Source organism: Gavialis gangeticus, unplaced genomic scaffold (genome assembly GCF_001723915.1).
Source record: "Gavialis gangeticus isolate Ggan-Ray unplaced genomic scaffold, GavGan_comp1, whole genome shotgun sequence".
Classification (NCBI taxonomy): Eukaryota; Metazoa; Chordata; order Crocodylia; family Gavialidae; genus Gavialis; species Gavialis gangeticus.
Genome location: NW_017729012.1, coordinates 7585401 through 7611327, shown reverse-complemented (window position 1 = coordinate 7611327; position 25927 = coordinate 7585401). Strand labels below are relative to the sequence as shown.

General features: G+C 41.3%; 1 protein-coding gene across 3 annotated transcripts in view; it reads left to right on the top strand.

The window, feature by feature from the left end:
• Positions 1-25927, top strand: part of MED13 (mediator complex subunit 13) — a 108601-nt gene that overhangs the window by 22722 nt on the left and 59952 nt on the right. For all 3 annotated transcript variants that reach the window (XM_019511123.1, XM_019511125.1, XM_019511122.1), the window contains exons 3-6: positions 2930-3098; positions 22032-22177; positions 23106-23303; positions 25493-25687. In XM_019511123.1, the coding sequence (XP_019366668.1) occupies positions 2930-3098; positions 22032-22177; positions 23106-23303; positions 25493-25687 (708 nt within the window). The remainder of the gene's footprint in view (positions 1-2929; positions 3099-22031; positions 22178-23105; positions 23304-25492; positions 25688-25927) is intronic.

Here is a 25927-nt window from a genome sequence, read left to right as displayed (position 1 = left end):
TTTAAATAATAGGAGAGCGATGTAGGAACCAAGCATTTAACCTTTGAAGTGGTGCAGGGTTTATTGTGCAGTTAAAGTCCAAATCATTAAGTTCTGTAGTTAATGTTTGTTATATCATGCTGTTTGCCACTGGTTGAACAGTATATGCTGAACAGCAACTCGACATGTAGGATAGGGGGCTCATTTCTGAGTGTGTGTTAACATATTTCTGAGCCCAGGAAAACGAGCATTGCCTGAGCTCAAACATTTCGCACTCTGACATTGAAACTTATAATAAAGAGAAACCATGGCAGTACCTTTGCCACTTGTAAAGGAGTTCTCTAATAGATTGCTGTATTATCCAGATGGTTGCTCTAAAGGAAATATTTATTCTTTTTAAATAGCAGTTGTTGTTCATATGCTTACACCTCTGAAAACCTGGAAAAACATGGGTTTTCCAGGTTTTTCTCAAACCATGCCCTTCCACAACCATAAATCTGCGTCCTGGAGCTTTCAGGGTGGGTGGAATACATCTGATTTATCCTTAACAAAAGCTGCCACGGTCCTACGTGTTGTGTCCCACAAAATTCTCTGTCGTTCCTCTTCATATGCTCTTTTTGAACCTTGCTGTATTGATCCAGATGCTCATTACAGCAAGATGCCAGAGTTCGCACTGCAGTCTGAGGGGGAAGTCCAAGTCCAGCTATGGCTAGAGCAGGTGTAGGCAACCAGAGCGTGGCACGCAAAGGCATTTTGCTTGGCACGTGTGCCTGGGGTCAGATGAAGGGGCAGGCGCTGTGCTTCCACAGTAAGGATCAGGCCCCTTGCAGCTGTGCCGCCGTCTGCGCCTGGCACTCCAACATCTTACAAGTTGAGGTTGTGGCACTCTGCCCAAAAACGTTGCTGACCCCTGGGCTAAAGCAATTAGGGGTCCTTTACCTGGGCTGCACTATGCAGGAAGCTTGTGTACATGACCACAAAGGCTCTGGAATAAAAGAATGCCTGAAAGAGGTGTGTATGCTTGAACAGCTGTAGCAGTTCACATATGCTAAAATGTGTGCCGCTAGCCTCTAGAGGTTGATGTTTCACAAGCTATGTCCAGAAGATAAGAGAATGGAAAACTCCTTATCCGCTTAATCCAGCTCTGCGGTACATGCCAAATTTCCACATTTCTGCTCATTCATGTGCTGTCATACGGCATCTCTGCTTAGTTATCTCTTTGTATATTTGTTGGGGAAGTTTAAAAAACGTCGTGATATGCTTAGCTGTTAGGAACAGGACTCTGGATTAACAGAAGTTGGTCAACCAAGGGAAGTCTTTAGGAGATGGTGAGGTGTTGCCATCTGGCAGGTCTTCAGTGGTTTGAAGTAGGCATGATGGGAGAGAATATTTTTGGTTTAGGTAGTTTATATTTTCTAAGTTTAACTTAAATGCTCTTTTTATACCGGTTAAGATGAGGTCTAAGTCTCTAAATGTCTATTGCCATGCAACTCTTCTTTTATTTTCCTGTGCACTTTGCGAATAAAGAAGTGGGCAGTCCTACACAGCTTGGGCCTTTTGTTTTAAAAGAGGGAAGAGTTATAGTGGTGGAGTACCAGGCACAGCACATCTTATTTTTTTTTTTTTTCCTCCATTTTCTTTAAATGTTGGCACCCTTCAAGTTCTGGAAGGTTTTGAGGCACATGTGAGTGTAATATTTGTAAAGTGGGCACATGTAAATACTAGTGCTGTTAAACCCAGGAATGGTGTGTTGTATCGGTAACCTTTTGATATCAATGGTCCTGTGATGCTTTTTTCTTGTAGTACATCTCAGAAGAAATATTTTGAAGTAGCACCACTTATAGTCAGACAAGGATAACAGTTGTGTGGTGTGGGGTTAGGGAAAAGCTTCTCTCCTTGGAGGGCTCTTTTTTTGTTGTATTTACTTTTAATGGAAAGTAATGACCTTTGCTTTTTGATTTGTCCAAGTAAGTTTGAAGAACAAATATGAGCTTATTGGAGACCAGCTTAAAAATAACCAAAATGTTGATTGCTAGGGTTCTGAAATGTAGTGCATGTTGGTAATGTGGGACAAGTTTCATCTAGTTGCTTACAGCTTCTCTGTAGGCACATCTATATGTGCGTTACTGTGCCATAGGTACTGCGCATTAAGTTTAGTACCTGTAGTAACAGGTACTAACTGAATGTGCAGTAACCGGTGATGCTGTGCAGTAGCAGTGGCACATGCCTTTTTAGTGATGCTAATGTGCAGTAGACTAATGGTACTGCGCAGTAGTGCAATGGCATGGCTTTTGCCATGACACACTAATGTACAGTACAATTAGTCTGCTGTACATTTAGCATCTTGTGTGGACACACCCTGTATGTAGAGAAGATTTGTCATTAAGGATTGACAGCTGGGTTTCCGAAAGCCTGTTTCTTTTTCCACCTCGTAACATTGTGGACAAGATGCTAATAAACACTGAGGACCAGATACGTAATGGTATTTAGGTTCCCAGCTCCCATTGGGAAATACCTTTAGCATAATTATCAGTTGCCTTTTTTTGTGGTAAGCAGCCCAGACTAGGCAAGGTGTGAGAGCATTTATAAGCTATTGTGCATAATAGCAGTGGTTACCTTTTGGGGAGAAGTTCTATTAATCTTTTGGGTGTGGGTATCTTTTAATTAAAAACATGTTTCTGTAGTCAACTATTTATATTTGCTAATAACCTACTGTGTGAGCATTAGTTAATAGATCAAGCTTTGCAGAAGTCGCGGTATGGGGGGAGGGGTGCTAATACCTTGCACAGTGACTGGGTGGGTGGAATGTCAGCATATGCTGTAATAGCACACAAATTAAAGCTGCATTTGGCATTTAATGTTGATGTCTGTTTAGCCTTTAGTTCTTTGAATCTCAGCACGGGATGCGATATTGACTGCCTTTTTTCCCCCCCACCCCTTTGCATTGTAGAAGAGGAAGATGGCGTATGGGAGAACGGACTTTCCTACGAATGTCGCACTCTGCTTTTTAAGGCAGTTCACAACCTGTTGGAGCGGTGTTTAATGAACCGGAATTTTGTGCGCATTGGGAAATGGTTCGTGAAGCCTTACGAGAAAGATGAAAAACCTATTAACAAAAGGTAGGATATCTTAATTCTTGTACTTGAGGTGTTTGGTTTTTATCTACTACTGAAAAGAAAATGACTTATTAGCGTGAGCTCATACTCTTAGTTTATAACGCAGCTAACATGCACTGTGGGCCCCTGGGTCCTGCATTTTCTTGGACTCGGCTTCTACGGGTTCTTTGAAAATGTATTAATCCTTTACTATTGCTAGTGTATATGGGAATACACGAAGGTTGATCCTCCACATAAACTAAGTCTGGATGTTTTTTGCCTTACTGCAGAAAAACAGTGGCTGTCCTCTATAGCACTTTCCTTACAGAGATCACAGATGGGTTTTTGGGCATGCAGAAAGAGAGCAGATGAAGGTAAGGATTAAGTGGAGAATCTTTAAAAGGAAGGGAATGAAGGAATGGTAAGGTGCAGCAAGATGCATAGAGGAATTGGGCTCGACAGGCCTGTGAGTTTAATGGCGCCAGGTACTGATCCCTCTTGTCCTGCAAGCACTTCGAAAGTAGCTCCTGGGGATAAGAGCAGAGGCACGGAGGCTTTTGCAGAAGGAGCTACTTCCAGCTCTCCCTTTAGCTGGAGAGCTGGCTCTGTCTGGGAATTGTGCGTACTGCTAGTAGGACACAATCTCAGGGGTGAGGAAATAAGAAAGACTAACTTTTGGTCTAGGCTGGAAGAGTTTCTTCTCATGGTTTGATGCTGTCCGTGTTGCTTAGCAGTAAGTCACAAAACACGAGTAGAAACTAGGTTAGCTGGAACAAAGTTTAACCACTGTTCCCAAATAAAATTTACAAATCTAGGGTAAGTAAACCCTAGACCTCTTTCAAACCTGTATCTAGGAAATCTTGGGTTACAATGTGCCTGTTGTGCGGGTGCAGAGGAAATGTTGGTTGGGTCTTTCTGCCATAAGTTTAAATAATATTTAAAGTTGGTTTCCTAATATTGGTCTTAGGTTGTCCATCCCCCTTTCAAATACCCCTGAGGTTTCTGTGCTGGCTGTGTTGGTAGCTGATACCCTCCTAGAACCGAGGTCTGTGTTTGTCTTTCAGATGTAAAGATGAAGCACTGTAGCACCTTTTAGAGATTAATTGGTTCAGAGAAGCGTGAAGTCACTTATTGCAATGAAAGCTTGTGCCTCTCTGAACCAGTTAGTCTCTAAGGTGCCATCCTGCCTTGCCTTGCCAGACGAACATAGCTGACCACCTGTCTCCTTCCGATGAGGCATTCTTTCCTCTTTACCATCCTAGTCAGGGCAAACATCTCTGCACTCTGTGGTAGCTTAGTCCCCTCCTTTTCTTTTCCTTTTTTGGCACTAGGTGCTGTAGATCAGTAGCAAGGATGGTGAAAGTTTTTATTAAGTGGTTAGGTCAATATTGTCGTGGCACCTTCATGGCATGTCCTGGGTTTGGCTAGCTCTGTCATTCCTAGCTTCCATTTGAATCTGGCTTTTGTTATCCTGCTGCACCTCTTAGAGTAAATCCAGTAAAAGTTATCAGACTTCTGTAATCTCTTTTGTAGCAGCTGGAAAAACTAATGGAAGCTTTTCAGCTGAAGTAGCAGTGTTTGTTTAATTTGAGTGCTTTGTGATGTATCAGAACTCCCAAATGCCATGAATGCAGAAGGTCAGGCTGTTCATTGTGAGAACTCAAGGAACCGAGGGGTGTATAATTCATAACTTCTTATATGTACAAAGAGTAGATATCTTGCCTTATCCACACCAATTTATTCATTGGTCCAAGTAAATATATTGAAAAATATGACGTTTTCTTGCAGGATAGTTTTAAGATTTTTGCAAAACACACAAAGCTGGTAGGCCAGTATTACCTTGTATTCCTTTGTTGAAACTAAAGTGAGCAGATACTACTTGATCTTGACAAATTTAGCTAATGTCTTTGCCTAGAATATTTAAGAATCCAGATAATAAAGAGGCACCGGGCACGGTCTTTGAGGAACTGGGGTCCCTGGAGGTTTCAATCCAAAAAGTAGAGAGGAGTCTGCCATTCCATGCAACTTGCTGCAGCTGGAAGAGCAGTTAAATGAAACAGCAGCTTTCAGTATTTCAGTTCTATCCAGAAGATCTGGCACTTGTTGCTGCATGGTATTAAGTTGGGAAAAATTGAAATGAAATATAAAAGTACACTGGAGCAGACTTCAGTTTTCCCAGCTATGTAGGTCAGAGACCTTCGTGGCCAAAAAGAGCTGCTTCCTTTTCACCAGCACAGAGATGGAACGTAAAGTGGGTCTTACATTTCTGCGAGAAAAACAGTAACGTTTTTCTAATAGGCTCAAATTGCCCAAGACTCTTAACAGTGTTCTTATTAAATTTAGTGGTGAGACACCCGTGTACTGAGCAGTGGGTTTTTTCCCCTTCCCCTTAACTCAAGCCAGATTTTGTTAAAGCTCGCTGCTTGAAAGTAACACTGAGTAAATATTTTCTTGATGCAAAATAGAAACATAGCTTATGTCCTAGCTCCAAGAAAAGACTACTTTGAAAAAGGTTTGCTTAGGTGATTCTGAGCAAGCATGAATTAAGGGCCAGACACTGTCTTTTTTTAAGTTCTGTTTTGGGGTTCCTCTTCAGTAGCCCCTGATTACGGGAATGACTTCTGCTGGATCACTTGCTGTTCCTTTTAGGAAGCGTGAGAAGACAAAAATGCTAATAGTAGGCAGGTATTGGTACGCTATGTAGTAATCGCTTCTTGGCCTCTTCAAGGCTCAGATCAAGTGAATGTGGAAGCTATCTGGCAGAGAGACTTTTTTTAATGTAGGAAGAATGGGATAGGTTTCAGGAGAGTTTTGCCTTGCTTTTTTCTTTTTTTTATTTGATCTCTTCACTAACTATCTCTAGATTCATCCTGTAACAGTAGTACTATTCTTGCAGAAAAATGACTACATGTGGTGTCTACCACGGTCACAGTAGCTATTGGGATTAAAGCACTTCTGTTGAGGAGCGGAGCAGTGTTTCTCTCTACCTCTTGGTTGGTAGCTCTTTGTTTTTATGTATTTGGGTGAAAAAAGGTGAGAAGCTTTTACCTGTGCTGTGTAGGAAAACTTCAGTAGGTAGTGAGGGAATGTCTAGGCATGAAAGCATTTTTAGTGTCCCCGCCTCCCTCCTTTTAGTGTACCTGGCTAGACAGCTGTGATTTTTTTTTTTTTCCCTCTTTATGCAGACCTTCTCACTCTTACCTGCACCATTAACATCCAGATGTGCTCTGCTACATGTTTTTATGTGGGCTGCTCTTTGAAGATCAGCTGGAAGTTTGAGGGTTGAATTCAGTTCCCTGCCTGTGCTACAGTGGTGCTCTTGTAATTCTCTGGCTACCACTTTGTCTCTCTAAGTGCAGCTCAAAGCACATGTTCTGATCTGTGTGATCCTTTGTGGGCATTATGATGGCAGTTTAAGGTTAGTGTGGCTGCTTTTGCTGTCAGCCCTTAGATTTTTGAATGTCAGGGGACTAGAGGCAGTGTAGTCCACGATGGGCTGTTGACTCTGGAACTGGTGTCTCCTGTAGGTCTGACTTTCATCTTGTCACGAAGAGCATGCAGGGAGATACTCGTTAAACTGTGCATTTCCAGAGCACCCAAAAATTTCCTCCCTTGCCCTATAGCTCCTGATGACCATAGGAGCCCATTACCTTTTGCAGTCTGACTCCCCATTGTTCTCGCCTTGCATTTCACCACGTAGCATCTTCGATGTGTTATTCTATTACATTATCCAGCCACTTGCTGCCTGGTCTGCAGTCCTCTACCAGGCTGACGAGTGTGATCTTCAACAAGTACCTCCCTATTTTTCCCTTTCAAGGTAGCAGGATAAAAACGAAGAAGCAAGCATCCTGCTAACTCTCAGGCTTCCCTCACTTGTATGTTGGCGAAAATAATAGGGGAGAGAATGAGTGCTTGGAAGGCCACCGGAGACTTGAGGAGCAGAACTAAATGTTATATTTATAGCTAATAGGAAAGCAAACTGATGCAGTGAAAATGTTCTATGTATATCTCATAACTTTTTTTTTTAGCTAATTTTCAGAGGCAGCTCAGATTTGTGTACATGTGTTCAGTAAAGTGAAGCCAGAAGATAGTGACTGTGGATTTTTAGTTCCAACATTTGATGGAAGAGGAACACATTTTTTGGTGGGTTTTTTTTTCCCTCCCCCCCTCCCCTTCCTTTTTGGCCATATTTCTCCATCTATTGCATTCTCCCTACAAGTAGCCATATATATACTATAGAAATGTAAGTTCTGGTGTTCTTAAGAGTGGCTCATTTGAGAGGAAAAACCTTACTATTCTCCATTCATAAAGATTTTTCCGCCTCCCCCTGATTAGTCTGCTCTGAAATTTGCTGCTTGACAGAGTCAGCCTTTCTGCTAACAAACGGATCGCATTTAACATAATGTTCATAGAATAAATCGGATAGGAATACTTTGTTGGTTTAAATGTTATTCCAGGAATAAGGCTTTACTGAGGACAAAACTTTTATATTTTTTAGTAAAAGTGAAATACAAGCACTTACAGATTGATGAGAGTCTTAAATTCGGGGAAAAAATGTGATTTGTCTCATAAAATTTAGTAAATTTCTGTTTGGAATGCTGCAGTTACCTAATAATCCTGCTGCTTATGATGCATTATAAATAAGTTGTAGGGCACGGGAAGCTGAAAATCAATATGCCACTTGTATTTTTGCACATTGTTTTTGCTACCAGTAGTAAATAATAGAACCACAGTCTCCATTGATGGCGGACCAGAACTTGTGGTGTTGATATGTTCACATTTGGAAAAGCCCAAGCGATAAACTTACCGTGGTTTACGGAACAAAAGTTGCTGCACAAGGTGCCTAGGTAATTTTGTTTAATGGGAAGTCTGGATACGTGGAACTGGAAAGTAATCAAATACAGTTTTACAATAATGCTGGTTTGTTTTATAGAGAAATGTGCACAATGATAAATGACTGAAAAAATATTCTAGATGTAAGTGTCCCCAATTCTGTAGGTCCCAGAGACTTGCATTGCTAAACGACTCAGCTGCATCTTGATTTGAAGCATGCGTGTGTGTGTTTCTTGGTGCTCTGAAAGAATAGTTTATTTTGTCACCCTGCTCTTGCTCAAAAGGAGAGAGCAGATGCTTCAAGCTAAGGGGTTGTGTCAGTTGTGGTTACGTTCATGCACCTGCAGTCATGGAGAACCATTGCACTGTGTTGTTTTTGGCTGGTTGCCTACTTGGGTTGTTATTTGGAGAGCAGTAGCAGTTACTGTGTACGGGAGCAAGTTTTGCATATTGTTCAGGACTGTCTTTTTTAAATACAGAGAGAGTCTCGCTTTTGGTCTCGAGACTATATGTGGAGACTGGATATCTTGCGATCTACCACCAGCACGTCCTGCCTGGTGCATAAGGAACGGCTTAAAAATAGCCTTTTTTTTTTTTTTTCCCCCCTGAATGATGCATCTTAAGGGAGCTGAGGAAAGTGCAGAGAAAGTATCTGGATACACAGGGGCTCAAAGAAGGGTGTACGTTGTTCTTCAGCTGGGCTGAATTTTTGTAATCAAATGATTTCTTTGAATGCTGTTAAAAGTAACAGGGTTGTAGATTGTAGCGATGTTGGTCTAAGGACATAGGCAGACAAGACTCTTTGGGTAAATCTGATATCCTTTATTAAACCAACTCAGATAGTTGGACAAGTTCTTTGCAAGCTTTTGGATAGAAAAATTAAAATTAACATGTCTTCTAATAGTACTTACTGCATTCTAATAGTTCAGCATTTTCTTAATCCCTGTCCCTACACTGTTCTTCAAATTAAAAAAAAAATGCCGTTTGTTGTTGTTGTTTTTTCTTTTACAGCCACTCCAATGAGGCTGTACTGGCATCATGTACTGGCAGGAAAGCAGGTGATGTTTTTCCTTTTACTGTAGACAGCTGGAATTGAGAGCTGCCGTAAGTAGGACAGAGCAGGATAAACAGCAGGAGCCGAGAGCATTGATCACATGATTGTCTCTTTGGAATATGGGGTTGCTACAGAGACCACTAGCAGACGAATTTAGCACTTTACATCAGAAAGCAGTTTTCCCTTGTCTGCTTTAAAAGAAGTTACGATGGTTGCGGTTCAGTTGCAAACCCTAAAAATGCCATGGCACTGGATTTTCGTCTGCCTTTCAACCAGTCTGTGTTTAGTCTCTATCTTGTCTTGTGTTCAGAAACAAAATAGAAGCTATTAATTATAAATAAATGACCTTCCCTTCTAGACAGTGAATGAAAATTTTATACTGTATTGTAATTTTCTGGTTTCAAGTGATAAATCTGGTATTTACAAAAATGAGCCAGAGGAATACGTTGATTTATCTCCCAAATGTTTAGCCCTTCCAGCTTTTTAAAGCTGTAGTTTGGAAGATCAAGAAATAACAGAGATTTACATCTTGAATAAGTAAAGGAGGCTCAAATAGAAAATTACTATTTTAGTATTGTTCTCTGGGCCTTGAGGTACGGGATCATGAGCCATAATTTTGTGGGCATTATTTTGTAATTGCAGTTGTCTGGGTATTTTGTGATCTCACGAGCAAGCAAAACAAGACCAACCTGTGTCTTCCAGGATTATGAGGAAAAATAACACGCACTTCAAAACTCCTTTCTCTTCTGCACTTGTACGAGATTTTTTGCCTCCCTCTTCTGCCCCCAAACCTTCTCTTGTGTGTGTTAGGGAGCTTTTGGTGTTTTTACGTGGCATACTTTGAACCATATGAGAAGTTGCTTCTGTGTTGTATGCATGTGTGTGTTTACATCAAAATTCTCTCTCTCTGCTGATCTGTATTTACCTCCCTAGCCATAGGCAGCTGTTTAGAGAGACACTTAAAAAAAAAAAAAAAAAAAAATGCCCGTTACTTCATCCCTTTGTTGATATGTAAAGACGCAACTGTATTTTTGAAACGTCAGTAGTGTTAACATCAAGACGCATCACACATCATTTTATCTCAAGAAAATATAGAGGCGCATAAGCATAATGCTGTTGTGTGAGCATTCACAATAAATGGGAGCTGTTTTAGCAGCTTAATGATTATTGTCACTCTGTCCTATAGTGAATGCAGGCCTTGTGCAAGAGGATGATATAAAGCCTGATGCTATAAGGAAACTTCTAGCCAAAGGCATGAAAAAGTTGCATAGTGAATTGGATTATTCATCTTCATCAATCTCTCATACTGTTGCATTACTACTTACTTACTATGATAAGTTGCTTATGCTGGGTTTGTTTTCCCTGTATGATCGGCTCCCTAAAAATTAAACCGTAAATAATTCACTGCTGTCAGAATAGCATGTGGGTTGGCAGCCCTATTTTTAAAGGGAAAATCTGTAAGCAAAAAAATCTTCTCTGTGTGGTGGGGTGGTTTTTTGACATGTGTAAATAATAAGCGCATGCGTCCTTCAGTTCTTTCAAAAGAATTTCACCGTGTCTAATAGTCTGTCTTCATTTTATCTAAAGCACTTCCTTGGCACTGTTTTTAATAGGGCCTTAAAAAGCATCTGACTTGAAGACCATTTTAAGACTATTTAGAGACGCTTCTGTTTTATATTTCTGCAACTGTGATGCACTAATCTGGACTTGCTGGGTCAGTTGCTATTGTGATCTTGGTTGTTGGTCAAAACGTTTTGGTAGTGTGAACTTTGGGTCCTGACCAGTCTCTCCAAAATTATCCTGACAGGCATTCCTTAACACTCAGAAATAGAGAGGCATGCTAATAAGAGAGCCTAAAACATGTCAGCTAGAGTTCCCACTCCTAAATAGGCAGCATGGTTCTGGAATTTGAGGAGGGGTGTGGGACACAGGAACCCCTGATTTCCAATTCTAGGTGTGCCAGCTATTTATAGTGGGAAAGTGACTGCTTTCTCATGTTCAAACAGGCATATTTGTATGGCGCAGGCATAATATTTGCTGTGTGACCCGCAGACGTATAAAAACACACATTGAAAAACGTCCAAGGATACATGGTAAAATGCACTCTTCTTTTAGTGATCACTTAGCAGTAATTATTTGATGCTTCATGAGTTGGTATTTAAATTTACTGTGGAGAGACCTTATTGGAGCCGATATTGTTGCTGAGAAGTAGGGAGTGACTGCAGTTTTGGGGCAGATTAGAAGTGTGCAAGTTAATGAAGCATGGATTAGGTTCTAATGCATCTAATGTTTGTGAAGCATTTTGGAGATATAAAGCATCTTAGAAAGTAGTAATTCATGTAAAGAAATAACAGGACTAATTACCTTTCTATCACCAGTGGCATTTCCATATTGTTTAGCAGAGATGTAACAACATCCTATATGTATAAACCCTGGACCTTCCTTTCTTGAGTCTTTATTATTAAGATAAAGACTCTGCTTTTATTTACTGAGTAAATACATCTATTCTTCTTTCTTCCCTGTGTGAAATCCTAATCCTTTGTCTGAAACACTAAATCACAGTAACCAGCTGTGATGTCATGGTTGGTATATTATGACATCAGATGGTGGAAAACAGCAATAGAAACAAAAAAACTCTTGAGGAAAAATGGATCCTGCTTTTATACAAATCTTTGGAAGGAGGAAACCAAAGAGATGTTTTTAAGAAGCTGGGGTTTTTGTTTTGTTTTTTTAATGAAGGCAATTGACTGTTGTTGGATACCTACTCCCCCCTGCATAAGTTTGATAATCTTTGTACTATTTTTAATTGGATAGTTTTTGAGATTGTGGATGGATCTTATTTAGGGTTGGTCTATTTAAGCCTCTGTCTTAATCTGAAAAGTCACATATTGATCACTGACTATCAGTTCACTAGCATTCAGGACTGGCCTCATGCTGTCCAAGCTTGTGCTAACAACATTAGTAGAATTAACTTTAGTTAACAAGATAACTTTTAAATTTATGACAACTTTTATATTTACAGAGCAAAACATAAGCTTAAGCAACTTCCCTGAAATCTCTTAAAATTCTGTAGGTTTGTCCTCAGCCTGACTCTGCATAGAAGAGTTGCTCATATATAAGGTTTCGCATTTTGTATTTTCTCATGATTATTTACAGTTTTTTATAAGCATTAATTTTGGGAAGATGAAGCTATCAAACTTTTTGATAATTGGAAACAGTAGTTATTCCAGGCCAAGATTTCTGGCCTCATGTTTGTTTCTGATCAGTGATGATTATGCTTTTGTAGTGTAATATTTGTTTTCTAATAGTTTGGCATGCCCCGTGGAGAAAGGGGAAAGTAATTAAGACCAAAGGCTTTTACTAAAGTTGTCGCTTCCAAGGCAAATATCAATAGGGTGACTTGGCTTGTGTGTGTGGTGTTTTTTAAATAAAAGCTAGTGGCAGAATTGGTAAGAATAATATTGGGAGAGTGTGCTAGTTGGATATGGCCAAAAAGCCTGACAAAAAATGTGTTCCTCTTCTGTCAGATGTTGAAACTCAAAATGTGCCTCATCGATCCATCTGCAAACTAAGCTACCTCAGATGCTTTGCTTTAAAGAGAGAGCGAGACGGAGATAGATAGATATATATTGATGCAGTGTAAATGTTCCTTTGGTTTTGGTTATCTGTCTGTAGGTATGCTGTTTAGCTCTGCTCTCATATTCTCATGTTGCCACTTCCCTCTCTTATTCCGAATTCCTGCTAAAATAAGAAAGGGATGTTTGGAATTGAGAGCATGGGGGAGGTATAGCTTACTCCATCCTTACCCTGCTAGCTATAAAGTAACAACTCCAATCCTCGGTTTATTCAGCTCTGTGGTGTTTATCTTCATAGGCTAAGTACAGCTAGTCAAGCTCAAGGCTGAATCCATTTAATCCTTGCAGGTTAGTCAAAGCTGTGCAGATTGAACCAATAAGCAAGTGAACAGACATTCACTTTTGATTTTTGGAAATGCAGCCACATACCTGCAGTGACCCAGGCCAAAAGCAGGGGTGACCCAGGCCAGAAGCTGGGGGGCACTAGAGCACGTCTCCCTACTGGGCTGGAGCAGACAGCTTAGGCCAAGGCTAGCTGCCCACCCTGCAAAGGGGAAGAGGTTGTGGAGAGGTGCAAAGCATCCTGGGATGCTGGGGGACTGAGAGTTAACTTGAGTCTGGGTGGGGATCTGGGACAGAAGTTCATTAAACCAATTTAACCTAAATCAGTTAAGTCTGATACTATATCCAGGTTTATCTTAAACTGGTTTCAGCCATTTTGAAAGCAGTTTATGTGCACTGAACTTCTGTTGCGTTACAGATTTGAACCGGTTTCTGATCACTTGTACTGATCTATGTGTAACTTCTGTCCCTAGCCATCAAGACTAATAATGTCTTTTTATGGAGGCTTTCCTTTTCCTAAAACTACTACGAAAACTGTTTGCTAAGAAAATACCTACATCCTTGCCTTTCACAGGGAGAGATCAGAGGAGAGGCCATACTCCTCTCCATCATATCTATAAAGTGCTGTGACATTTTCCATCAGAAACATTTCTCCGGTCTTTTACTGGCATCTCCCCTCATTTATTTCAGAAAAGCTAGTGTGTTCATCCTCACTAGTTTGGGTAGGCAGTAGATACCGTAAAATCCTCCTAAAGGACACGGAATCAGGCTTCATCATTGAGAGAGATTTGTGCCCTGCAAAATCTAAGTCTTCATTTATCCATGTCTAGTTCTGACCCTCCTGACTGTACAGAGAAACTTCATGTTGTAAACCAAGTGTGAGCAAAAGTACTGATCCAGTACTGCTTTTGAAATCTAAAGCGTTCACATGTGCAGCCAGGCATGGAGACGCCGTCTTCAGTTTATTTTTGTGGTCACCCAGAATGAATCGGCACGGTGGCAGGAGTTAGGCTCTGTGCAATCTGAAAATCAGCATTCTGTGTCGAAGGGGAGTGTCAGATCTGAACTAGAGGGGCAGGCCTCTGAAGTCAGTGGTGTGAAGCCATACAATGTGAGAGTATTTTATCTCTGGAAAGAGCTTTAATTGAGGATTACTGTGCGACCCTGTAGTCTGTGCGCCAAAAAGTTGTCCCTCTTACAAATTACAGCTGTAAATGCTGGGCAGATCAACAAGGTCACCAGCAGGGTTGTGAATTGTTAATCAGTTGGTTAAGATAAGAGTGCTAACAAATAATGGGAGAAAAGCAAGGGCATTACCTATTTTTAAGAAGGGGGACTTGTCAGTAAACCATTTGATAGAGTGCTTTAAGGAAAATTATCAATGGAGCTGGACAAGTTAGGGATTATAGAGGAAATGTGAAGTGAGTGAGGAACTGGCTGAAGGGGAGACAACTGTTGGTAATGTTAAAAGGGGAACTGTCAGGTTGGAGGGAGGTTACTAGAGGAGCTCCTTCAGGAACAGTCTTGCAACCGATCTCGTTTAATATTGCTTAGTAATGAACTTGGCTCACACAAGCGAGAGTATGCCCATTAGCTTTGCTGCTGATTATAGAGAGGTCCTCTTAATACGAAGGAGTGGAATATCCTATGGAAATAGCTGGAAGACCTTGAGGTCTGGAGTGACAGATACGAGATGAAACTCTGTACCACAAAATACAAGGTCATTTGTTTGGACTAATAGCCAGAACTTCACGTATAGACCACAAGATCATCAGGTGGAAAAAGACTTCTGAGAGTGCAAGCTAATCGCAGGATGACGGAGGTTAAGTATGTGAGGGAGGTGGACAAACACCAAGGGGGAAGAAGAAGTGTTTAAACTAAAGGGCAGTGTTGGCATTTAGAGCAAATAGGGGTGAACTGAACAAAAGCACATAACTGGTCTGCTTGTGGCGAGCCATGATGTGGAGTCTGTGATTTAGTTCAGTGAATGAAGGTCTTGTCTACATGGAGAGTTGGATTGTTTTAACCCTCCCCCTATCCTTATGTGGATAGTTATAAAACTGCTCTTATACTGGGTCACATGGGCTCTTCAGTGTTAATTCAGTTTTAAATGCACGCTTGAGGCTATACTGGGGCGGGGGGGGGGAAATCCCAGATAGAGAAAGTCTAACACTTGATAAAACTGCCAGGTGCTTTATGCGTATATTAATGAATACATGCTTAAAAATGCTTTGACTAATGGGGACGGTGGTCCCTGTGTGTTTTCTGGTCATTGAAAAACTTTAAGGAAATCCAAAATGGATGTTAAAAAACCCAAAGTTACAACCTTTTTAAAATTAGCTTTCTTGACTGGCTGGATGGATCCTTCGCTGTTGAAGTCATTCTAAGACAGGATGTTAGTCATTTGTTTCTGCATCCCTATCAAATACTGTGGCTTGTAAATTCTTTATTCTGCTCTCTAATTGATTTTTGGACATGATTCTCTTTTAAATAAGCCTTGCCAGACTTTGCTAAGACAAACTAGTACCAATTTAAACATCCTGTAGCTTATAAACTTGTGTTTTGGATAATTTATACAAATAAAATGTGGAAAATACTTGGATATTTTCAAAAGAAATACAGAATCTCCATACAGCATATGCTCAAAGTGCTGGATCCAGAAGCTAGAAAGAGAATCCATAGTATTACTAGCTATTGTAAAATTCAGGAGCTCATTTTAAGCATGAGTGGTTCTGGACATAAACACCTGTGCTTAGTTCTCTGTAGTGGGTGCTGTTTCTGGGTGCTACTTGATATCATTTAAAAATAATTAAAAGTAAGTTTTAGCTTGTACTTGGCTTCCTGTATCCAGTTGTAGCAGTTCTGATATTCACGGTCATTTCTGCATGGGTTCTTGTGGTTAATGTCTGAGAGGCGTGGCAGTGCAATCTCAATGAAAGGTCAAATACCTCGGACCCCTATAAAGAAGAGGGCAGAAAGCTTACTTTTTTTGTTTGGCTTTTCTTTGAGTCCGTTGAGAGCTGAGATTGTGGGCGCCATCATAATTTACTAATTAAATGTAGAACCTTGCCAGGTTAATAGGATTATGTAGAGTAATGCCCAAGGTATTGAGAAGAAAAGGGAACAAAGAAACACAGGCTACTGTAATATGGTTTTGCCCTCTAGCAGAGAATGATTAGGAATAACTTGCAATAAGAAGGGGCAAATTACAATACAGAAAAAACTGGTTCTTTGTTGCTACGCTGTGACCCCCAGTTTAATCATTTCAGGCCTATTGTGAATCCTTCAGCAGGGACTGGTTGCATTGCAGTGATGGTGTAGTTTCCTTGGGGGAAGCCCAAGGCATTAACTCCTTAAGAGCATTACGTCATGGCAAATTAAGTAGCATATTTAATGGGATCCAAAAGGAGTCCTGTCTTGTCTGCCTTGTTAAAACTCTTTTGACTATGGTGCGAGTCACTGAGGAATTTTTTTAAGGGGCAAGCTTGTAAATTTGGGGGAAAATTCAACCAAGACTTAAGGGGGGATGTGTCCCCTCCTGTACTAACGGCTGATCTTCTGAAACAGCTGATCTTTGGAAGGTAGAAAACTGGAATTCTGTCACTGTTCTAACTTTCAATAAAAAGATATTGTTATTTTTCACTAGTTTTTTTAAATTTGGGGTCATGATACCCAGTTCACAAAATTTTCTAAAGCAGCAGTTCCCAAACTTCCCTGTTGTGACCACCTTTACAAGCCTATAATTTTGTGCCACCTCCATACAGCAGTCACTGTCCCTTTGCCAACAGTTAAGTGGAGGCAGGGACATAACCGTACCTCAGCTGATTCATAACTGACCCTATGCCTGGCTTTACACCAGAGATGAGAGCTAATCCAGAGCAGTTTACTCCTGAATGAAGTAGGGCTAAGTTGCCCGGTGCACGTGTCAATTTATCATGGGGTAATTGTGGGTCCAGTGGTAGTTACCCCAAAGCAGCTGAGGTGCATTAAGCACCTCTTCCCTTCTGATTGTCGGCACAGGGGAATTAGGAGTTTTGTAAGGCTCCTAGCCCTTGCTTTGGGAACTGCAGCCCTAGAGAGCCATCCCGTATCTTGGCTCTTGGCACAAGAAGGTCTGTGTAATCAGAGATGGCTTTTCAAAGACCTTCGCTTGAGATTTTAGGTACCCTTTTCATAGCACTTTTTTTGGTAAGTGTTCTGTAACGTTTTCGGGAACATGTAATATTGCTCCTGGAATATTCAGGTTCTGGGTAGCTATTAATTTGTCAGAAATTAGTGAAATTAAATGTGCAAAAACATGCAGTTGGTCGTGATTATAAAGGCTTAGAGCACAGGAGACAGGGTGACCGGTCAGTGAGAAGATTTTTATTTTTAGTTTCCTAAAACTCTTTACTTTTGCAGTTCAAACTAGAGGTGCATTTCAAAAAAAGACGAGGCTAATTTGTCTCCAGAAGACATTTGAGTGCTTGTCGGTCCGACATCCAGTTCCCTTAGTAAGGCTTCAGGGTTGGGGACCAGCTACCTTTTACAGAACGTTTTAATCCTGTGTGATCGGCAAAACATGCCCCATCGTTAGCGGCAGTATTTTAATTGCAGCTGTGCATGAAATTGTGCTGTACTCCTCTACAAGATGACTTCAAGAGCCGTGCCCCGTGATGTGGATAGTAGCATCTTTTTTTAATCTTCCCTTGTTGCATTAACATTGTTACAGTTGGGTAGGCTAGATGGATTTCACTGCACTTCACTCACCCTTCAGGTGTGGATGAAAAAACTAGGTTTCTCTGGTCTTGAAGCTGTCTTCAGCTGTTGCCATGTGCATTGCAACAACAGCTGCAAACTTTTGCTTTCTTTTAGAGGTAACACGCCTGTTAAAGTGATGTGACTGCCGACCCTGGCTGCTTCTCTCTCTCTCTTCCCCCCCCCCCCCCCCCCTTTTTCTGTGCTTAGTGAAGGCTGCCTCCCAGCACAAATTCATTTTCTTTTGTTGTTCTTGAGCTCTGGGCAACTTGAAGGACCATGTCCTTCTAAATGACATGACTATGAATCTTTGTCTCTTTGAGGAGCCTTCTCGGAGCGGTTAGAGGCAGGAAGCAGTGCTCTTACTCCACAGAAGGGGTAGAAAATTGTCCCTCTTCTGTTCTTAAGATTGGTTTTGGTACTCGAAACATTGAACAGACAAGGTTCTTTGGGTAAAGGTGACATCTTTTATTAGACCAACTCAAATAGTTGAAAAAAATTCTTCTTTGCAAGCTTTCGGGCACAAACACCTTTTGTCAGGCCGAGGAAGCATCCCTCATTGTCCCAGTAATGATGCTTCCTGAGCCTGATGAAGGGTGTTTGTGCCCGAAAGCTTGCTATTTGAGTTGGTCTAATAAAAGATATCACCTTTACCCAAAGAACCTTGTCTAGCTATGTCCTTAGACCAACACGGCTACAACCTGTACCCCTAAACGTTTGGCGCACTTACACTGTTGTGATAATCCAGTGCCACAAAAAGTTGGCTGTTAGTACCATTACAGACAACTACCCTTCACACTTTGAGCAACTTGATAAGGGACTACTAGGGGCCTGTCTACACAGGTACAAGGTGTATTTTTACAATGTATTGGCTAACCTGCTTCAAAACCGTATTGCATTACTGGGACGAGCTTTACTTGAACTTGTTAGCTGGCCAGGTAAATGCATAAGTTTTCTCCTTTCACGCATCTTAATGTGATTTCAAATTTGACTTGCCCAGTCCACATTTGGGTGTATTTTAAAACGTTAACTGATATGCGTTTATAAAAGACACTTAGGTAAGAGAAGTGGAGAGGCCCTGTATTATTCAATACGCTGTCTCCACAGTTTTCAAATAGGTGTTTTATGTTCATTATTTCTCAGGTCCCAATGTGCCAAGCTGGCATTGACTGCTTGTTTCACTGGGACTTAAGCACCTCCTGAGGATATTTAACTCAAACGTCATCTTCGTTAGGTTGTAAGAGGTAGGTTTGTTGGGATTCCAGAGTGACGCTGTGTTCTTTCAGGAGCTTATTGCCTAGAGCTGGATCATTATAAAAGATTGTGCTAATTAGCTATCAGTTGGTTCTCGTGTTCCTCTGGTTGTTGCCCTTTAAGATAACGTGTATGCTTAAATTCTAAATGTGTCCCTTCCAGACTGTCATGACTGCTCAGTGTTTTCTTAGGAGTTGCCTTCAGGTCCTGTCCCTTCAAGTCATCAAGTAGTTCCGGCTGCTCTAAATGGGAGGTCCTAGAACCTCACTGGTTGGGCAGCAAGAAACCTTCCAGTTTCAGTCCTGAATTTTATTCCTGGCCATCTTATACTCATTTGTTTTTATGCTAGCATTGTCTTTTACCATAAAATAGCTCTTCTCCCTTCCTGGTGTTGCTTCTTCCAGTGTATCTGAATAAAGCAATCCTGTCTCTTGTTAGCTTTCGTTTTACTAGCCTGAACAAGCCAAGCTCTTGTAATCGCCTCTCCATAGGTTTATCCTTGTAGCCCTTCACTGCACCTTTTTCTACCTGAATTAACCTTTCTTGTTTGTGGGGATGCAGTATTTCAATGAGGTCTCAACAAGTGTCTCATACAGTGACTACTGCTGCCCCGTCTTTTTGGAAATACCTTGTATGATGCATCTTAGGAGCGTAGAGGTGGTCAGTCGTGTTAGTCTAAAGTCAGACCAAAAATAAGTCCAGGTGACTGACTGTCCTTAGAGACTGACTGGTTCAGAGAGGCAAGACAGGTGCTGTGAATTGTCAGATGTTATGTTTTTAAGCCTTTTTTTCTTGGTTGTTTTTAAATTGGTGGTTCACAGTCACCCTGTGATCAACTTAGACACCTGGGTCTTTCTGTTCCCTCTCCAACTGAGTTCCCGGTTTATATCGGTAATTCTTAGCAGTCCCTAAGTGCGTGGTCTTGCACTCTGCACTGTTGGATGTGATCCTACAGATCCAAAAAGTCTCAAACAAAAATTGTTACTACTTTAGTTCAGCGTTGGGAACATTTACTGTTGTAGGTTCGTTTCAGTGTTTGTGACCCATTTGCCAGTCATGATAATAGAAATGAATGTGTCCCTCGTGTAATGTGTTAGTATTTAACCAACTTTTTCTGCATTTTGGGGTAGCCAGTGTAGGAGCAAATGGACTGTTCGAGAGAGGCGTCAGGAAATCCAATCCACTCTATGCAGTAGATGGGGTGGGGAGTTTTGCTGTATTCTTCCACATCTTCTATTTTACTATCCATCTCCTAATGAATAGAAAAATGACCTTGAACAACAACAAAAAAAAAAAAAAGATGCAGCTAGGTGGTTGCTGGAACAATGTCTAATGGAAACACCAGTCCTTGGGTCTGCCCAAGCACACTTCTCCTTTCCTTATCCTGTCTTGGAATTTGTTTGGATTGTCCTGTCTCTTTGACCATGAATTAAGGTCAGGTCAGTGTATCCTACATGAAGAACCTATGTGATCTGGGTGTGTCGCACATAGCTTTCCTATGACTACAGGAACATAGGAACTGGTGTATACCAGTACTTATATAAGCCAGGTATCTGCTGTTCCTAATTATCATTGTTTTCTGTGCTTGTTTTGCTTCAGACCAGCATTGAAATTAGTAATTTTAATCCCAATCAAGTAGCTGTGTGTGTGGAGGAAAAGTGATCAAAGGAAAAATCTTCAATATTAAGCTTCTATTGGGTGGATTATTTAAAAAAAAAAAAGAAAAAAAAGCTGCAAATACTGATGTGTGGGTGAAACTTTCTGTTTCATTTCTGAAAGCCAACAATCCGTAATGCTTTGATTAGTTTTTTCCTTAAGTATTGAGTATTACCATTACATAATTGGTGTTTCTCTACTTCACTGAGTTGTATTAAGAGGGTACTTAAACATTTATTATCTATTACAGCTTTACAGAATTTTATATACTAATTTTAAGTTTCCTAGTCTCTCTCTTTTCAGCTTGCATTGAGCAAGTAGGGTTAGATCCCTGATGCATCATAAATAAGACAGAGTTTCTATAATGGTTTTTTGCTTGATAATTTGTCACTTTATTATATAACTTACTGTTAGTAATTTTTGTGCATAAATGAGAAAATTAGGTTTTAATTGCAAGAGAAGCTTTAGGAATCTGCAGATGAGATTTTTTGGAAAGAATTTTATGGTGTGCCAAAGAAGCACTATTGAAATTTCAAACTTGGAAGTTTAAACTTTGCTTTAAAGGAGGGCTGTCCAAATGGTGGCTTGCAAGTGCAAGTGGTTAATATGGGACTACTCCTGGGTCCTGTCCTCCTGTCACTGCTGGGGTCTCTAGGCTCCTGTCCCTCCTTCAGCCTTTGTTTCCTATTCCCACCATGGAGGTAGGATGGATGGGACAGCCAGTGTGATGCAGGGAGGTAGCTTAGGTAGGGGCCAACCATGTGTGTGGTGCAGGAGTGGGAGGGGGTGGCACCTGCCCATGCGTGTGTTGCAGTGGTGGGTGGCGTAGGGAGAACCCACACTTGGGGTGCGGTAAGGATGGTGTGTGGCCTCTGGGCCCATAGCTCACATTAGCGCAGCCTGCGTGGCATGCTGCCCCTGGCTGTTTAGAAGTTGGACAGCCCCGTTTTATAAAAATCTCTATGGCCAGTATTCCCAATTTAAAATTCATCGGGGTTGTTTAGTAGGATGTGTGTAAGAGGAGATTGTGGGTGCTTTTGAATTCAGCACTCCAAAGGATAGCAAAGTTTAGCTATTGGCAGTAGTAGGGGTGTGTGTGTGTGTGTGTCTGTGCACGTGCACACGCATTTTGGAAGCTTTATATCAATATTGCTACAACCTTGGCTATAAGGTTCTTACAGGTTTGTTTAAAGGTGATCTGTAAAGGAGCATTGTTAGAATTAAGTTTCCATCTCTTGTTTCATGGTGATCAAAGCCTTTTTGAAAGGTGACGTGCATGGGGTTTGGTTGTTTCTTTTTCTTTTTGTGATCTTTTTGTTTTATACTGGAAGCCCTTTTGGATATTGTAAGAGCGCTATGAAAGGTCACAGTTTACTTGAAGGATTGTGAATGCTTTATTGAAGACCAAGATGCTCATTAGCAAAGATAAATGGTGTCCCCAAATCAGTCTCAAATCTTAGCAGTTGTATCTCTACTTACGTAATGTTTCTCCTTCTTTGTTCCCAGTGAGCACTTGTCTTGCTCCTTCACCTTTTTCTTGCATGGGGACAGCAATGTCTGCACCAGTGTGGAAATCAGTCAGCATCAACCTGTGTACCTGCTTAGCGAGGAGCACCTCACTCTGGCCCAGCAGTCAAACAGCCCTTTTCAAGGTAGGTGTTTTGGTTTTTTGTTCATGATGGCTGCTTCTGAGCTCATCTAAACATGGGCTTATGCCAAGGAGGTGGGTAAAGGAGCAGAAAAGCTAGGTATGCGTCCCTCCTTGGCTCTTTCCTTTCTAGCACCAGCCTTTGGCTAGATAACTGTGAGTCTGAGCTCTTGGGCCTGAGTCTAGCCAACGTGCTGTATGTTTGAACGTTCCCCTGTCCTAGAGAGTGGGCCCCTGTACTGCCGACAGAAACCTGTTGTCCTGCGTGGCAGCACAATAGGCGTGTGAAATGAACGCTCTTCCAAAAATGATGCTGAATGCGACTTACCCTGCCCTTTGTGAAAGCAGTTTAATTGCACAGTTGCAGTTAAGCTGGCGCCCATGGCTGATTAACACCTAGCTTTCCCAATGTGGACAAGACTGTCCACCAGGAAGTCTGACCTATGTCATCTTTTTGTTCCAGCGATTGTACCCAAATGAATGAGACCACTGCATCTGGTGTGTAAGGCAGCAGTTAACATTGTGTTGGGACAAAAGCTAAATCAGCCTTTTAGATGACATTTAATTAGTTTGAGTACCTTTCTTTACTGGCCATGTAGGCAGACAGTTACATACTCACGATGAAATTTGTCTGTCACAGATGTTTAAGTGGATTAATTTCTCACTACTGTTATGATGCATTGATTCTTTTATAACTCATCCTGTTCTTTCAGTACGTATACATTTTAATGAGGTACAATAAATTCTTCCTCTTGAGATGTTGGTATTGGGTTCTTTATATTGTACTGCACTGTAGTGAGGCTAACCTGTCAATTTAAAATGGGTCATTTAGTGGTAGATGCTGGCTGAAATGGTGGTATCTTTATTCTTGTGGAGATGGTGCTGGCTGGTCTCTGGATGTCTTTAGTAACTATTTCTTTTTGTATTTCAAGTTATTCTAAGTCCTTTTGGATTAAATGGCACGCTCACAGGACAGTCATTCAAGCTGTCGGACTCATCCACAAAAAAGCTTATTGGTGAATGGAAACAGTTCTATCCTATCACATCTAACTTGAAGGAGGGCTCTGAGGAAAAACAAGAAGAGATGGATTGGGAAGATGACTCTCTGGCTGCTGTGGAAGTTCTCGTTGGTGTGTATTATGAACAAATGGCACTGCTTTTCCTAACTGAAATGATCAGGCTGCTTAGGGATTTGTTTACTTTCTCAAAGTAAACCATGATCCTCTAAGACACTTTAAAGGTAACAGGTTTCTGCACCAGTAGCTTTTATTCTTTACTGTAAATAATATGCCATGGGATCATAGAAAATTCAGGTTAGAAGGTACATCAGGAGGTCATCTTGTCCCAATCCCCTGATCAAAGCGGGACCATCCCCAACTAGATCATCCCAGCCAAGGCTTTGTCAAGCTGGGTCTTAAAAACCTCCAAGGATGGAAATTTCACAACCTCTCTGGGTAACCTGTTCTAGTGTTTTACTACCATCCTCTCAGTGAGAGAGTTTTTCCTAATATCTAACTTCAACTTCCTTTGGTGCAGCTTGAAACCACTGCTCCTTGTTCTAGCATCTGGCACCACTAGAACAGTTTAGCTGCATCCTCTTTGTGTCAGGTAGTTGAAGGCTGCTATTCAATCCCCCCTCCATCTTCTCTTCTCTAGACTAAATGAGCCCAATTCCCTCAGCCTCTCTTCACATGTCATGTGTCCCGCCCCCCTAACCATTTTTATTGCCCTCCGCTGGACGCTTTCCAGTTTGTCCACATCCTTTCTCTAGTGGGGCCCCAAAACTGGATGCAGGACTCCAGATGTGGCCTCACCAGTGCTGAATAGAGGGGCTTAATCATGTCCCTCGATCTGCTGACGGTGCTCCTAGTTCGGAGTGGCTGGAGGCCGCACACCTGTTGGGCTGCGCAGTTGAGTGATTTAAGAAATGCTCAAAGAGTGCCTATTGTCTCTGTAATACTGGTGGTTCTTTTGTACCTGGAGTGACACTTTGAGGTAAAGAGGTCCTATTTGACCAGCCAGAACTCTCATGGTCAGAAACCTAATTGGACTCTACGCTGGTGTCTCTGAATTTCTATACTGTATGTGAACAGAAGCCGTAGTCTGACGTCATCTGATAGCCAACGCAAATTGAGGAAACACTGAAACGACACTTTGGTTTTTAGAAGAGCAAAATATTAATGACTATCACCTTTTGCTTCCCCTCACTCTGCCCTTTTTAGCCAAGTAACTTATAATCAAAGTCTCTCTTTATGGTTCCACCATGAAATGTACCTTGTCCTGAGCCTTGCTTTATGAAGTTTTAGAGGAAGTTGAATTTTTGTAGAAAAAAATATTGTAATATGCACGGCATACAGTCTAAACTAATGATAGTGTGTGTTAGAACCCATCTTTTGGCTCAGTCGTTTTCCTGGAAGCTAGCCACAGAACGTAACTTCTCATTATTTCCCGCTCTTTAAAAAGAGTGAGGGAAAAAGCGAAGGAAAAAACCCCCTAACTTTGCAATTAAACCAGTGCAGATAAGTGATTTTCTTTTTGCAAAGCTGAACCCTCAAAAGCCTTCAGGTTTCCTCCTGAAGTTAATTGTTTCCTTCATGGTAGCACAGAAGGGCCTAATGGGGAGAGGGGTGTATTGGGGGGGATGAGGGTGGGAGCTGGTAGAGACTGGAGAGGAAGGGAGTAGAATTAAGAGGCTTCCATCAAAACAACGCTGCATCATGAACAGCAGTGTGCAGCTTGCTGCCAGTATGTATAAACTGGCTGCTTGTGCAAAGTGGAATAGAAATTATGAAGAAGATGGCAAAGAATCTTGTAGGTGAAGGAGACTGCTTTATTGGAGAAACCATTGAATACATTTGCATTGAATGACTGACAAGTAACGTGCATTTAGGATAAGTTGAAGGAATATTAATTTTTATCAAGGGTCGCTAGTGAGGCTGGGGTGCAGCTAGCTAAAGTGGCTGGAGACACCTATGCACAGGTGTTGGACTTCATTGGGACACATCTGTAGTATTGCAGTGCTTATAATATATCAACATAATTACATACAAAAGATCAAACGTGCAACAATGTGACTATTCATAGAAAGGTTTCTTGCATGTAAAATAGTGAAAGGGGCTACATTATTGTCTTCAGGGCTCCTGGCTTCTTACAGCCTTTGAATGGAATTTATAAAAGCTACAACTGGAATTGTGATTATATCTTTTTTATTAGCAAGCACACAATACAAAACTTCCTAGTGGTCTCATGGCCATTCCTAAATGGAGTTGGATATACAATGACTGTGTTTTGTTATTCTCCTCCCCCCTTTTCTTTCCAGCGGGTGTGCGAATGGTCTACCCAGCGTGCTTTGTCTTAGTTCCTCAAACAGATATCCCTGCTCCTAGTACTGTTGGGGCTTCTCATTGTTCAACTACTTGCTTGGGTGTCCACCAAGTGCCTGCTACCACCAGAGATCCTGCCATGTCTTCAGTAACTCTAACTCCACCTACGTCCCCAGAAGAAGTTCAGACAGGTGCGGTATTAATTCCTTTGTCAAACAGAAACCCTCGAGAGAATATTCTCCTTTGAAAGTAACTGTCAGACTGTTCAGAAAAATCTTCCGAGCTCTCTCTACCATTGACTCGTAATTGGCAAACCACTGCTGTGTAATTCTCCCTGCAATATTAGAAGTGTTAGTATATTGTTATAATGAGTGATTCTCGCCCCCCCAGTGAACTGTTTTGAATTTTTAGTCCCCGTCCCCCCCCCCCCG